This window comes from Colias croceus, chromosome 28, assembly GCF_905220415.1.
Source record: "Colias croceus chromosome 28, ilColCroc2.1".
Classification (NCBI taxonomy): domain Eukaryota; kingdom Metazoa; phylum Arthropoda; class Insecta; order Lepidoptera; family Pieridae; genus Colias; species Colias croceus.
Genome location: NC_059564.1, coordinates 4,010,836 through 4,024,274, shown reverse-complemented (window position 1 = coordinate 4,024,274; position 13,439 = coordinate 4,010,836). Strand labels below are relative to the sequence as shown.

The window sequence follows — 13,439 nt, the reverse complement described above, 5'->3', positions numbered from 1 at the left end:
AAAACAGCTCGGAGGTGTCATGGCGTAAGCGTGACGTCACTCTTTAGTAAATACGTAATTATTTGTATGCATTGCGAAGAAAATTAAAAAAATATTTATTTAATATGTGTTATAGAAACGAATTTCAAAGTTTATAAGTGGTGTGCAGTATTGCAGTGATAATCCACATTAAAATAATGCTCAAAAATATGTTAGTAATTATTTCAAGCGAGAAAATAATAAGAAATGATTGTATAAAGTTGGTGCGGAGAACCCCGAAACCACGTATTCGTGAATTCGCAATTATATTTCTGTTCTGAGTCGATAAAACATAGTGAAACAATAGAAAATAAATAAAAATGCGTATTCTCAACATATTCATAACAACAAAATACATGACGTGAGTTGTTTACTTAAGCGTGACGTCACGCGTGTTTTAGTCAAGATGGCCAACTGCAGAATTTCAATGTTTTATTTTATTGATAATCTCATTAATCTTAGTGTTTTTAAGATTTTTAAGTCACTATATTGAACTTATTTATTATACATTTTCTCTTAAAAACACTAATACGATCATTTATGGATACTGTCGTCATGCCTGAATGCCTGGTATTTTTAATGTCTTTCAGATTATGGCTGGTTGATGATGAATTTGAAGTTTCTGTTTTAATTTTTATTAAAGATACCTTGTTCAAAGAAATTCAGTTTTAGTAAATCTTGAGCTATGTGAAGTTTAAAATTTATCAAATAGATCCTAGTCTCCGCGACACTATACTAGAATATACTTTAGGTTTTAGGCGTGAAAAATAGAATAGAGATAGAGTGAGTTAATTTTGCATTACTTATGATCAAAATTAACCGATGAGACAAAAGTTATGATAGATATAATTATTATTAAAATAATATTAAAGTAACTACTTAGGTAAAAAGAATATAAAGAAAACTACGTATGGAGCCGTATCTGTGCGCCATTTTGCTCTTAATAAGTTTTAAAAATTATTATCTAGTTAGGTACCTAATTACTGATGAAAGTTATTCTTTTGCACTTTTACGTATTATTTGTATTATTTTGTGCAATATCATTACATACAATGCACAAAATAAAACACAACTACGAATATAATAATTATGATACACGAACAACGAAGGCATATATTTTGATGCGTTTCACTTGAAAACAAATAAAAATGAGCGTGCAGTTAAGCCATATGGCTTATGGTGAGCGTGGTGGTGTCGTCTCCATATGTATATATCTCAATGGGAAATGTAAACATTTTATCGAAATGTTGTTGAAAATCGAAATGCCGCCCAATTAGGTAGGTACCTACATCGGCACAAGTGCAGATAACAGTAATTGTCACGACACTTGTCAGCTGTCAAAATTATTTAACAAGACGCGAGTGCCGAGGCTGTGTTGATTTCTAATTATTATTTTTCCAAATAATCTTGTTAATAATCAGCTTTGAAATGGCTCGTAATATCATTAAATTGGGAGCCCTTGAAGCCCAAAAGACCGCTTTCCTGTTATGTGATATTCAAGAAACTTTTCGACCTCACGTAAAACACTTTGGCGAAGTCGTAAAGGTTGCGAATAAAATGGTATGTATTATTTTTATCAATGTTACGTAATGTGTGGAGACTATTTATTTTGTTTTCTTATAAATATGGACAATGATAGGTACAAAACCTACACTTTTGGTGTACTAATACTTAAAAACTTATCTTATAAAAAGCCGGCGTTTTCATTCGATGCTGTTGGGACGTAAATGGTTTTAAAGATATTCGAAATCAATTCAGAAAATCTTTTGTTATTGTAGCGTTCATTTTAGTATAAAACTGTGAACTTAATATGATAATATAATGTGGTTTATTAACAAAGGTCTATTAAGTATCTTATATTATGCTGACGATGAAAGCTGATTCTCTAAATCTAAATGATGTCTTTTTTAAAGAAATCAAGACAAAAAATGATATTTAGTTTTATTACTACATAAATTAGTATTTAACATTAACATAAATCAAATTTCTACATACTAATGCGTATAACTCCTATTATTTACAGATGGAAGCAGCGAAACACTTCAAAATCCCAGTTTACATATCGGAACAGTACCCCAAAGGACTCGGACACACAACCAAAGACATTAACGTTGCAGACGCAGCTTTAGTGTACGAAAAGACAAAGTTTTCCATGTACACACCTGAGTTGCAGGAGAAATTGAAGAAAGATGTGCCTGATTTGAGTGCTATTGTTTTATTTGGAATTGAGGTAAAAAATATTACTAGAAAGTAATAACTATAACTGGGAAAGTAACTCCATTAACTGTGCTATTATATTCAAAGGGCCCTCCTCACAATGGGCAGCGTTGGGCAAGTAGAGAAATAGTGTAAAAAATAAGCCGTCACATCTGTGAATTTATATGAGAATTTTATTTTGATTGAATTTTTGAACAGAAGAGTGGTGGTAATACATAATTTATTGTGTTTCACAAATAAAAGGCTACCTATTCAAGAGTTCATTGAATATTTTAAAATATCATACACTAGGGGTCCACCCCGGCTTCGCTCGTGGTACATGTTTACGTGTTAACCAATTTTATATTTTTCAGGCGCATGTATGCATAGAGCAAACAGTAATAGATTTACTCAATGAAAATTTAGCAGTACATGTCTTAGCTGATGGAGTATCTTCGAGGTCTCTTATGGATAGGCAATTGGCTTTACAGGTAATATCATTTATTTTGTGTTTATAATTTTTAATTTCTATTCACATAATATTTATGTACAGTGCCTAAGTGCTAAACTTAACTGACACAGTGACGGTGTCACTGATGGCGATTTTAGTGTCGCCGCTAAATAGTATTTCCCCGGATGCAAGGGTAAAAATAATGTAATTGGTATAAATAAACATTAATAAGGAACTTTTTATTTATACAAAATATTCCGTTAATAAAAGTCTGTGAAAATGGGAAATTACAGAAATCTTTAAAATCCCTGAGTTTTTGCCACCGGGTCAGTTAAGTTTGTGGAACAATATTATATGAAGTTTTTACTACTTACTTATTACTCATGATTTTACTTGTGTATATTTCAATGAATTTAATATAGATTTACGTCACCTTAAATTATTTGATACAGACAATTACTTAATGATCTCTTTAAACTTTCTACCATAGCTTTTAATTATATTTTATCTTCCATACTTAACCACCATGTATAGGTGTACATTTGTTACTTATCTCAAAAACCACTGAACCGATTTTGATGATACTTTGCAGTTTAGTAGCTCATTTAAGAGAATAACACATTAGCTACAGAAATACTTACATATGCCCGCGGGTTGATGTTCAGATGAAACCACACGGTTCTTGTAAAATAAATAATACACTCACCGGCACGGAATCTTGGCCACTGCAAAATTTTGCGTAAAATAACACTATTTCTTTTCTACTACAAAAATCAATAAAAATTTAATCAAAACTAGTTACTTTAATGTTTTAACTAACTTTTAGTAATAATTGGAAGTTTATAAGAAGTACTATCGCGTAGATATGAATTAAACAAGAATATACGCTTTTCCTGTGAAATTTAAATGATTTCTTAAAAAATGCACAAAAATTAGAAAGAACGTTTCCATAAAAAAAAATTGAATCTTTTAATATAGGGTGTTTCCTTCTCTTGCCTTAAACACTGTTTGCATCCAGTCTGGCATACTCTAGAAGACATTTTTGATGTCCACTTGAGCTATAGTGTACCAAACGGCCCCAGCTGTACTTCTAAGCTCATCTAACATTGGTGCTGGGTTGGAATCGAACTTTATGTTTCTTTTTAGCATGTCTCAGATGTGTTCTATTGGATTAAGATCCGGGCTACGAGCTGGCCACTCCAATTTTTCAATAATAACCTATTGAAGGTACTCTTATACGCATCGTACGACACGCGGACGTGCGTTATAGTGTATTAGTAGCAAATTTTATTCTCTGATAAACCTGTAATAGGGCTGAACATGTTTCTGGAGAATTTCTTCGATGTACCTGATCAAATTTAAGCCATTATCTACGATAACTAACTCCGTGCGAGCATCGAAACTTATACCTCCCCATACCATTATTGACCCTCCATGAAAAATCGCAGTTTGAGTGTGGTGATGGGTGAAAACCTCTCTTCTCGTCTCCTCTATAATGACTCTTGGCTATCAGAAGCTCGTAAAGTGCCTTAGCAGTCATCTGTGAACACCTCACGAGCGCACTGGCTGTGGGTCCAGTTTTCATGTTCTCGTGCAAAACGAAGACGTGCTTCTCTGTGATGTCTGAGGAGTTCTGGACGGCGTGCTGGTCTGCAAACCTTCAAATTAACTTCCTTCATTAGTCTTCTCACCGATTGCTCACTCACATTTATTATCCTGGTGTTTTAGAGTCGGTGGCGTATCTCAAAAACTGTCAGAAAGCCATTTCTGAGTATCTCTTGAACAATAAACGGGTCTTCTAAAGCTGATGTGCACCTCACGCCTTCATTTCCTGGTCTGCACGTGTAGCTGCCAGTCTCCTGGTATCTTCTCTATGCATAGTGCATCGCCGAACGTGGTACGTACTGTACATTAGGTACTTTATGTTGCGGCAGTCATTGGTCTAACATTGTGATGGCCTGAGCAGGTTGTTCAGATGTTAACGGCATTTTTTATTGTTTGTTATGATCATTGACTACAGTACAACAATAACAATATCTTAAAACGGCATAAACGATATCGAAAAAAGTTTAAAACGAACAATTCGTAACTTCGGCTTAACCGCACAAATCACAAATTTCGAGTAACTCTTAAAAAGTGGTAAAAGATTATTCTCAAACTTAATGATTTCTTACCATAAAATTAAACAAATAATATGTTAACATATCTGCATACAAAAAAATCGTGAAAAACACTTCAAACTTTTTTTATCGGCAAATTTGCAAGTGGCCAAGATTCCGTGCCGGTGAGTGTATATTAAAAACTATTTTTTTTTCAGCGGTTACAATCAATCGGCTGTTTCGTAGGTACATCGGAGAATGTTCTCTTCAAACTACTAAGGGACAAGAATAATCCAGCTTTTAAAGCTATCTCCAAATTAAATACAACACCCACAGCCGATGAGTTTGGTGTGAATACCCGCAAATCTGTATTGTAAAAAAAAAAAAAAAAAATACAAAATAAAAAAATAAAGCTATTGCATTCTATGCCTTCAAGCCACACCTCCGCCCATCGGAATGGGGAGCGTGAGGTGTTTTCGTTACGGAATTTCTCGATTCGGTCCCCGCGCTCACGGCCCGCGATAGAAGCTATGCAATAGCTTAAAATTGGCCGTAGATAAGCAAAAAGGATCCAACCCACAACATGACCGAAAATGAGTTAAATATACCAAACTGCTCGTCTAGGTCTATATTTTCGATTAGCAAAAACAATCCAAGTAAAATATGAATATTTTGACGTTAAATTGACACTGGGTACCAACCCACATGTATGGAGAAGCCATATTTTAGTTTCGTAAAAACGATCCATTCTTCTTGGATCATATTGTAAAACGCTCAGTCTAAGAAACTAACACAAAACTAAAATGTTTAAAAAAATCCAAAGCATGTGGATCCTTTTAGATATTTAATTTTTATGATATTATGATGCAATAGATAAATCACTAAAAAGATTCAGAAAGCATGGATCTCTTTTGTTAAACTGAATTTTGTAGAAATGTATACTGGTTTAATAACAAAAACGATTCAGAACATTTGGATAGACTGAATATTATGTATTTAAAGCTTGAGGCATTAGGCATGCATTAAGTTCACACTCCAAGTATCTTGATCGGGTCACACATCTTTGCCTTTTTTATACCGATTTTTCGAAAATAGAAGCACTTTGAAAATACCTGAAAAAATTTACGAAGCTGACGAATATGTCGAAGTAACAAAAAAAAAATTACTCGCACAACTATCGATCACCCGCTCATGTGATCTTTATTACCTTCATTCAAGAATTGCCTATAGAAGACTGTAAGGTTTGTTGGGGATATAAATTATTAAGACTGAAATCGATTGTATGCGCACCTCCATCGACTAAACAGTTTAGTCATGTTGAATTCAAGAGGAGAATATAGCTCGACAGATCAGTTTAGTCGATGCAAAAGTTGTATGTATGGGCGGGCTCGAAAGGTAAATCTTCGGAGGTATCTGATAATGATTTTCAATGACTATGGCCAAATGTTAAAGAAAAGCCCAATTAGACGATTTGGAGTCAATCTTTGACTATTTATCTAAATACTGCCTGGATTTCTATAAATCAATCCAAGGGGGCAATCCAAGACTTCATGTCGATGTAGATATGGCGATGAACCGGACTTCGCACACGAAGAAGAATAGTAAATCGGATAGAATTAATATGTTTTATATAAATAATGAAAAAAAAATTGAAAGTTAGTTGTTTTATTTATGAAATTAAAAAAAAATAAGGATCTTAGTAGCAATTAGCTACTTTGAATCGTTTTTGCGAAATGAAAATTCACTTATCATAATTGAAAATAGGTTTTATCAAAAAGGATCCTAACACACATTTAGCTGAGTATTTCAAGAAATAAAACTAAATTCAATAAAATTTGTTTGTAAGAATAAAATATACATTGACACACACACTTTTCCTTAAGAAGCAATTAACACAAGCAAGTCTTTATATGAACAAACACAGGTTAAACTTCAAACTTCAATAACTCTAAAGTAACATTTTGTGGGTTGGATCCTTTTTGGTTATCTACGGCCAATTATACATCGATTTTATTTTTATGTTGTATAGCATTACAAATGCTTTATGTATAAATGATTTTTTTAAATACAAAAAATTCGATCATGAGGCGGGATTCGAACCCGCGTCTTTTGCCGTACCGTGTCTATGCTTAACCACTTTCCAACCGTGATCCAACTACATCAATAGAGAAAAAAATGTAATTATTTATACATCGATTTTATTTTTATGTTGTATTAGCATACGTGATTTTTTTATATAAGTGATTTTTTTAATAATATAAAAATTCAATAATGAGATGGGATTCGAACCCGCGTCTTTTGCCGTTGTACCGTGTACCGTGTCTATGCTTAATCACTCGGCAAACCGCGATTCCACTATAAGGGCGCTTGTGCACTACAAGGAATTTTACCGTCCGGCATTCCGATTTTTTACGGTCCGGTGTGGCATGAAAAAACCGATGAATTGCTTGTGCACCTGTCCGTCTTTACTCGGATCAGTGCGGTACAGTTCAAGGAAGTTTGGCGGTATAATGCTATCATAAATGATTGTTTTTGCATTTTACAAGAAACAAGTAAAGAATATATAGGAGGTGAAATATTATATTACTTCGTTATAATAAAAAGTAAAGTTCCGTAAGAGATTTAAAATGCGTGTTTCATTAATTTATTTTAATCGGTGACGAGGAGCTAAAGCTATTCCCACTTGAACTTTAACTTACCAACACTTACTTAGATAATAATTATTGTAGGTCAATGTATATAAAATAACAATACCGACTTCTCAAATCTCATTGCCAACTAAAAGAAAGTAAAACAAGAGCTTGCTTTCAATTGGCATATGCAGTAAAAAGAGTAAAATCCAAGCAAGTGGGCATTCGAAAACAATAATTATACCTACAGCGGCTCGTAGACACAAAAAACCATCCGGAATAGGGAAAAGTAAAATGTCGGACAGTAATATTACGTATAGTGCACAAGCTAGTATTTAGATTAATGGCGTGCCATGCCGGACCGTAAAAAATCGGAATGCCGGACCGTAAAATTCCTTGTAGTGGACAAACGCCCTAAGACTACATCAATAGAAAGAAAAGATCCGGTTCAATATACAGATATATTAGAGCCATTTGTTTGGCAGTTTAATAATTAAAATCAGTTCAACCGTTTTTGAGGTATAATTGGATAAACTAATACAACTTTTTTATAATACTAGTCTTGTCCTGACTTCCCCATATCCGAGTAAACCTTACACGGAAAGAAAACAATAATCTATGATACTCTGTGGGTTTTCTAGTTTTCTAATGGCAAAATAATTATTAAAATCAGTAGAGTACATTTTGAAACAATAGCAAATATTTCCTCTTTATAATATTTGTTTTCAACGATGTTATCTAATGCGATGTTATATAATAAATTATAAATAGGACAAGATACAGATTTTATTTTTCAATGTTAGGTACTTATTATGTGTGCATTTAATAAAAAAATAGTACTTACCTATTTGATAGATAGTAGGTATGTACAATTGTACATAGGTTTTTTCATTCCTGTACCTTTTAGAAATTAGAATATATTGTATGATATTATCACACTAAAATCACACTATAATATAATACTTATAAAGTAATCATGGAAATAGGTTTTAGTGATATTTTAAGGCTGTTACGTAATCAATAGTTTATTTCATTATTTGTATATAATTTATATTTGTATATTAAATAAATGTTAAATTAAAATTGTTTTATTTCAAAAGCGACCACTTTAGTTGCTCCTTTGCCGATTGTAGGACCTGTAATAGAGAAAATAATAATGCATTTATTAAAATTGGGTTATTAATTAATTTCTTATATTATTTTTTATACAATTTTTACCTGTATTTACCCCATGATTAACAAAACAGTAATAAATATGTATTAATTTGATTAATATTACCCTCAAACAGCCAAAAACGATATTACTTTATTTAATATTAACTTAAGGTTATGTAATATATTATATGAATAAATAACATTACCATAATTTACAATGAAAAATAAATAAAACAAATATTCCCACAAAAAACTGGTTTTATGTTAAAGAAACTGAAAACTACTTTTTAATACAAGTAATATAGAAGAAGTTAATAAATATTTATAAAAAGGAATTTATTTAATGTTATTTTTAAGATTGAAGCAGTTATAATGATCCAGATGCTGATTTGATAATTATTTTGACGGTTAAAAGTGCATGATCTAAAAAGGGTGTGAAAATAATAACAAAAAATGTATAAAAAATAAAACTATTTAATCATAGAACATTAAATCAAATGTTAATAGAAAACAAAAAAAAAAAAACAATTTCGTGTTGCCATTTCTTGAAGCTAATAATTGTTATTCATTAAATTGAGTAGAACCTGAAATAATTAATAATTTTGAATAATTTTTTCATATAATCACAGATAAATTAGAAAATTGTTATTTACAAGAAATTAGAATAACAAATATTAGACCAAAGCCACAGAGTGAAAAAAAAGTTAAATGACACACACAGTGACACAGATAAAATAAAGATTAAAAATGACTTGACAGATAATGAAATAAATCTAACGGACGTAACAGTAATATATGTATACAAATATTAAATACTAATAAAACATATATTTTTTAATAACGCTTAATTTACGTAGAATATTTTTTACTTATTTTGTCCATTTTCATGTAACTAGATTTTTAATAATTTCAACATAAATGTTAAAATTAATGTGTTTTAGTGACGAACATTTAAATTTCACATAGAACAAAAACAATTATTGTAAAGACAAAGACATAAAATAGACGAAATGTGTTTCTAAAATAAAATGAAGTGGTGCAAAAAGTTCTATTAAACCTTAGTGAAGAAGCCACACGTTTCGTGTTTTTTGGGACATGCAAATTTTGTTACAATTAACAAATCACGTAGGAATTATAAATGTAAGTATATTAATAATACATTTTCAATTTTAATGCTTAATTCTTCTGTCAATAATGAATATAGCAATGAAAAAAGGAAAAAAAAAACACAGGAGTAGGTTTAATTGTAACTGATTATATTAGCCTAATGTTGGAACATGATTGTACTACGACAATGATTTATCCTGGCTGAAATGGCAGAAAAAACTAGCAATTTCATTGTTAGTTACTTATAGTGCAAGATCCCAGGGACGCCAGACCTCACCTATTTTCTGACGGGTGAAATGTGCACGATTGGGTAGTGTTATTATGTGCTACCACCGTACGCCTACCTGTTCATACATCAGAAAATATGTGACGTCTGGCGGCCCTGGTATCTTGCTCTATTACGTTCAAAAATTAGAACATAAAATATTTTTATATATTTTTTCATATACATAATATTATTATATGGAACTTGGGTTAGTTAAAAAAATTTACCTGGTTTATAATACTAATTATTAAAACGTCATTCAGTAATATTTGATGATCTGAAATTGTTACAATAATAATATATAAAAGTGTTTTATTACTAAAAGAGTTATTTTTAGTGTCTAGAATGAACTTGAGAAGTAATACAACTGAGAAAAATTATTTTATCAGTAAAATACTTATTAAACTAAGCATGGCTTTTTCACTAAGATTATTTGAAACACAATAAAAATACTTAATTTTTTTGGATGGCACAAAATATTCAAGTGACATAACTCAGTCATGTTATTTTCTTTCTATGTTTTATTGTCACCCTAAAAGACACAAAGAATAGGTTGATCAGCGTAATACCAATAATTTTTTTTTTGTCTTTTATATCAAAGTAATTGAAATCCCACTTTATCCCTATTCTACAAATAATGGTCACCCTATTCTTTACATCTCCCACCCTCTACTTCACTAAGACTACGTGACATAGTCCCATCAGTCCCGAAAGGTGTTGTACGTGTGGTCACCCTACCAGAAGATTTTGTTAAAATTGTCCATTACCTGCGCAACTGTTTGTTCGCCGAGGGGTACGTCTTCAGTACGGAGAGCCGCTCTAGACACTATCGATGTGGGATCCGAGTCCAGGATTACGCTGAAATATGGTCACCGTAGTTTGAAAATACATAGTTTTTGTATTGTATTGTATTTACTAGATTTCATAGAAAAACCTGCATAGTTCCCGTTCCTCTGGGATATCAGGGATAAAAAGTAACCTATGACTTATTCTGGGTCTTTAGCTACCTACATACCAAATTACATTGTAATCGGTTCAGTATTTTTTATGTGAAAGAATTATAAACATCCATCCTCACAAACTTTCGCATTTATTAGGACCTACCCGCCATCACAAATCTCGTCGAATGCCAGCATGACAGCATCCAAATTGTCCAGTATTGTCCGTTTCTCGACATTTCTTCTCAGCAAAATGCTGACTGACTCGTACAGCGCGTTCAGTACTGATTGGAGGATTAGCTGAAATTCGTAAATAAATAAAGATGAATGTTTGTATGAGCATGTGTGCAACTACTAAATGACTGCTCCAAATTGAATAAATCTTTCTTGTACATGTTTGATATTGCCAGGAGAAGGTATTAGTAGAAGGATTTATTTAGTAAAAATAATTTATTTAGTAGAAGGATTTATTGAGTAAAAATATGAAAAATCTATATGTACATAAAACTCAAAGGTGACTGATATAGTGATCTATCAACGCAAAGCCCAAACCACTGGACGTATCGGGCTGACATTTGGCATGCAGGTAAATGTCATAACGGTAGAAGGATTTTCCGAAATTCTTGCGGGAACGGGGAAAAACAGGGATGCACGTACAAAGTCGTGGGCGGAAACTAGCTATTAAATAAATGTAGGTATTTACCTCATTCTCATGTGAGCTCCCCATGACGTAGAAAAACAGATCAACATTATTCTTGTAAACGCAGGTCAGACCATCCAACATTATAATTTCTGCATTCGCCCTGAAAAAGACAAGTGAGTCTATCAAATAATGTTGTTAAAATAATAAGACTTAATGGTAGTTAAATTATTTCAAAATTATCTTTATTTTTATTGGATTCATTATTCATTATTTTGACCTGTGTAATTATGTCAATAAAGAATTTTATTATTTTTTTTTATGGTTCCCTGAAAGAGATTGCTTTTAAGCAATAAGACCGCCTATTGTACACTTTTCAATTTTATGTATTCATTTATTTTAAATTTCTCTTACATGTACAATGAAGTGTCATAAATAAATAAATTATCCTATTACTAGCTTTCCACTCGCGTTTTCAAAGAAAAATCTGCATTGTTCCTGTTCCTGTGGGATTTCTGGGATAAAAAGTAGCCTATGTCTTATTCTGGGTATTTAGCTACCTAAAAGTAGCCTATGTCTTATTCTGGGTATTTAGCTACCTACACACAAAATTTCATTGTAATCGGTTAAGTAGTATTTGCGTGAAAGAGTAACAAACATCCATTCTCACAAACTTTGGCATTTATAATATTAGTAGGATATACCTGTGTGTTTTATTGAAAAGGTTCTTTTCAAAGGCCTTCTGTTCCTTGGTAGTGGGCAAGATGTCGCTGTCGTAATACTTGGCCAGGATTCTGTTACCGTCATTGTCTAGTATACACATACCCTTCACAATGTATAGGGTAGGTTCCTGTAAAGTAATTATGTGTTTATTAATTAATTCTGAAAATAGTTATGTTTTATAGTAATACTAGCTGTTGCCCGCAGCTTCGCCTGCATGGAAAAGATAAATTTTAATGGTACAAACTTTCAACCCCTATTCCATCACCTTGGGGGTTTAATTGATCATCATTTCTTAGCAGAAGCCCACGTCCTAACATCTACCTGAATGCTCAATTTCAGTCTGATCCGTCCGGTTTGGGGTGTGCGTTGTTAGATCATTATGTCAAGTCAGTCAGTCACCTTTGAGTATTTATTTATATATATTTATTTAGAGATAAAAGATATATAATAATAAAAAGGGTACGATAATTACTATATTATGATGAAAATAAAAACCAAAATGTGCATTTAAAACAGTATTATGAAAACAATTATTGTAATCAAATATTGGTTGTGAATTGCTATTAAAATGAGTTATATTGATTCTAAATACACGACTTGCCATTAGAACTTACAATATACCAATAATACAAGTATCACCTATGGTAATATTGCGAAATATTCATGATATTTACTAAACTATACGAACGAATAGGCATTGTGATGTTAAGTGTCGGCAAGTTTTATTGAAAAAGAAGCGTACACGTCGCGTTTACTTACGAATAATGATCCTTCCATGGTTATCTTCTTGTGCACCATCTTTGGAATATAAATTTACAATACTTTTATTATGATTTAGCAAAACAACAAATTCACGAATATTACAAGCCACACTGTATGACGTCTGACGTGTTAAGTTTAAATTTTGACGTTGACAGAATGACGTGCCAAAGGTTTTGTTCTGCTTGAATACCAGAACGATTTTTTGTAAAAAATATAATATTGCGGAATCTTAATTTAAGTAAAAATGCTTATAGCGATACGACTACCAACTGTCTTGTACATTTTGGTTAGTTTTTATTATTTAGTACTCTCAAAGATACCAGCTACCTACATACATAACACTTCTTGGAATATTTTTTTTTAAAAAGGTACCTACATTTTTAAGCATTTTAATAATTAACAATTTCATATTTCTAAAACAAACAATCACATCTTATTAAATTGTGCAAAACCAA

The 13,439-nt window shown here is 31.9% G+C and overlaps 2 protein-coding genes across 2 annotated transcripts; one reads left to right on the top strand and one right to left on the bottom strand.

Annotated features, from left to right (window-relative positions):
- Positions 1–1,359: 1,359 nt before the first annotated feature.
- LOC123704070 (isochorismatase domain-containing protein 1-like) lies at positions 1,360–5,235 on the top strand. Its single transcript, XM_045652329.1, has 4 exons — positions 1,360–1,578; positions 2,042–2,248; positions 2,589–2,705; positions 4,983–5,235. Exons 1-4 carry the CDS (start codon positions 1,447–1,449, stop codon positions 5,139–5,141), a joined length of 615 nt encoding a protein of 204 aa, XP_045508285.1. The 5' UTR covers positions 1,360–1,446; the 3' UTR covers positions 5,142–5,235.
- A 3,166-nt stretch (positions 5,236–8,401) lies between these two features.
- LOC123704071 (coatomer subunit zeta-1) lies at positions 8,402–13,104 on the bottom strand. Its single transcript, XM_045652330.1, has 6 exons — positions 12,982–13,104; positions 12,204–12,349; positions 11,563–11,662; positions 11,026–11,159; positions 10,689–10,779; positions 8,402–8,530 (listed from the first exon to the last, which is right to left on the bottom strand). The coding sequence occupies exons 1-6, from the start codon at positions 13,018–13,020 to the stop codon at positions 8,483–8,485; spliced, it is 558 nt and encodes a 185-aa protein (XP_045508286.1). The 5' UTR covers positions 13,021–13,104; the 3' UTR covers positions 8,402–8,482.
- Between the last annotated feature and the right edge of the window lie 335 nt (positions 13,105–13,439).

Bases quoted from the DNA above. Each gene is read 5' to 3' on its own strand.
- LOC123704070 (XM_045652329.1), top strand. From the start codon at position 1,447: ATGGCTCGTAATATCATTAAATTGGGAGCCCTTGAAGCCCAAAAGACC. The intron at 1,579-2,041 runs GTATGTATTATT...TATTATTTACAG, and splicing joins TAAAGGTTGCGAATAAAATG to ATGGAAGCAGCGAAACACTT. The intron at 2,249-2,588 runs GTAAAAAATATT...TATATTTTTCAG, and splicing joins TTGTTTTATTTGGAATTGAG to GCGCATGTATGCATAGAGCA.
- LOC123704071 (XM_045652330.1), bottom strand. From the start codon at position 13,020: ATGGTGCACAAGAAGATAACCATGGAAGGATCATTATTC. The intron at 11,160-11,562 runs GTAAATACCTAC...TACGAATTTCAG, and splicing joins GGAGCTCACATGAGAATGAG to CTAATCCTCCAATCAGTACT. The intron at 8,531-10,688 runs GTAATGGACAAT...TCTCTATTACAG, and splicing joins GCGAACAAACAGTTGCGCAG to GTCCTACAATCGGCAAAGGA.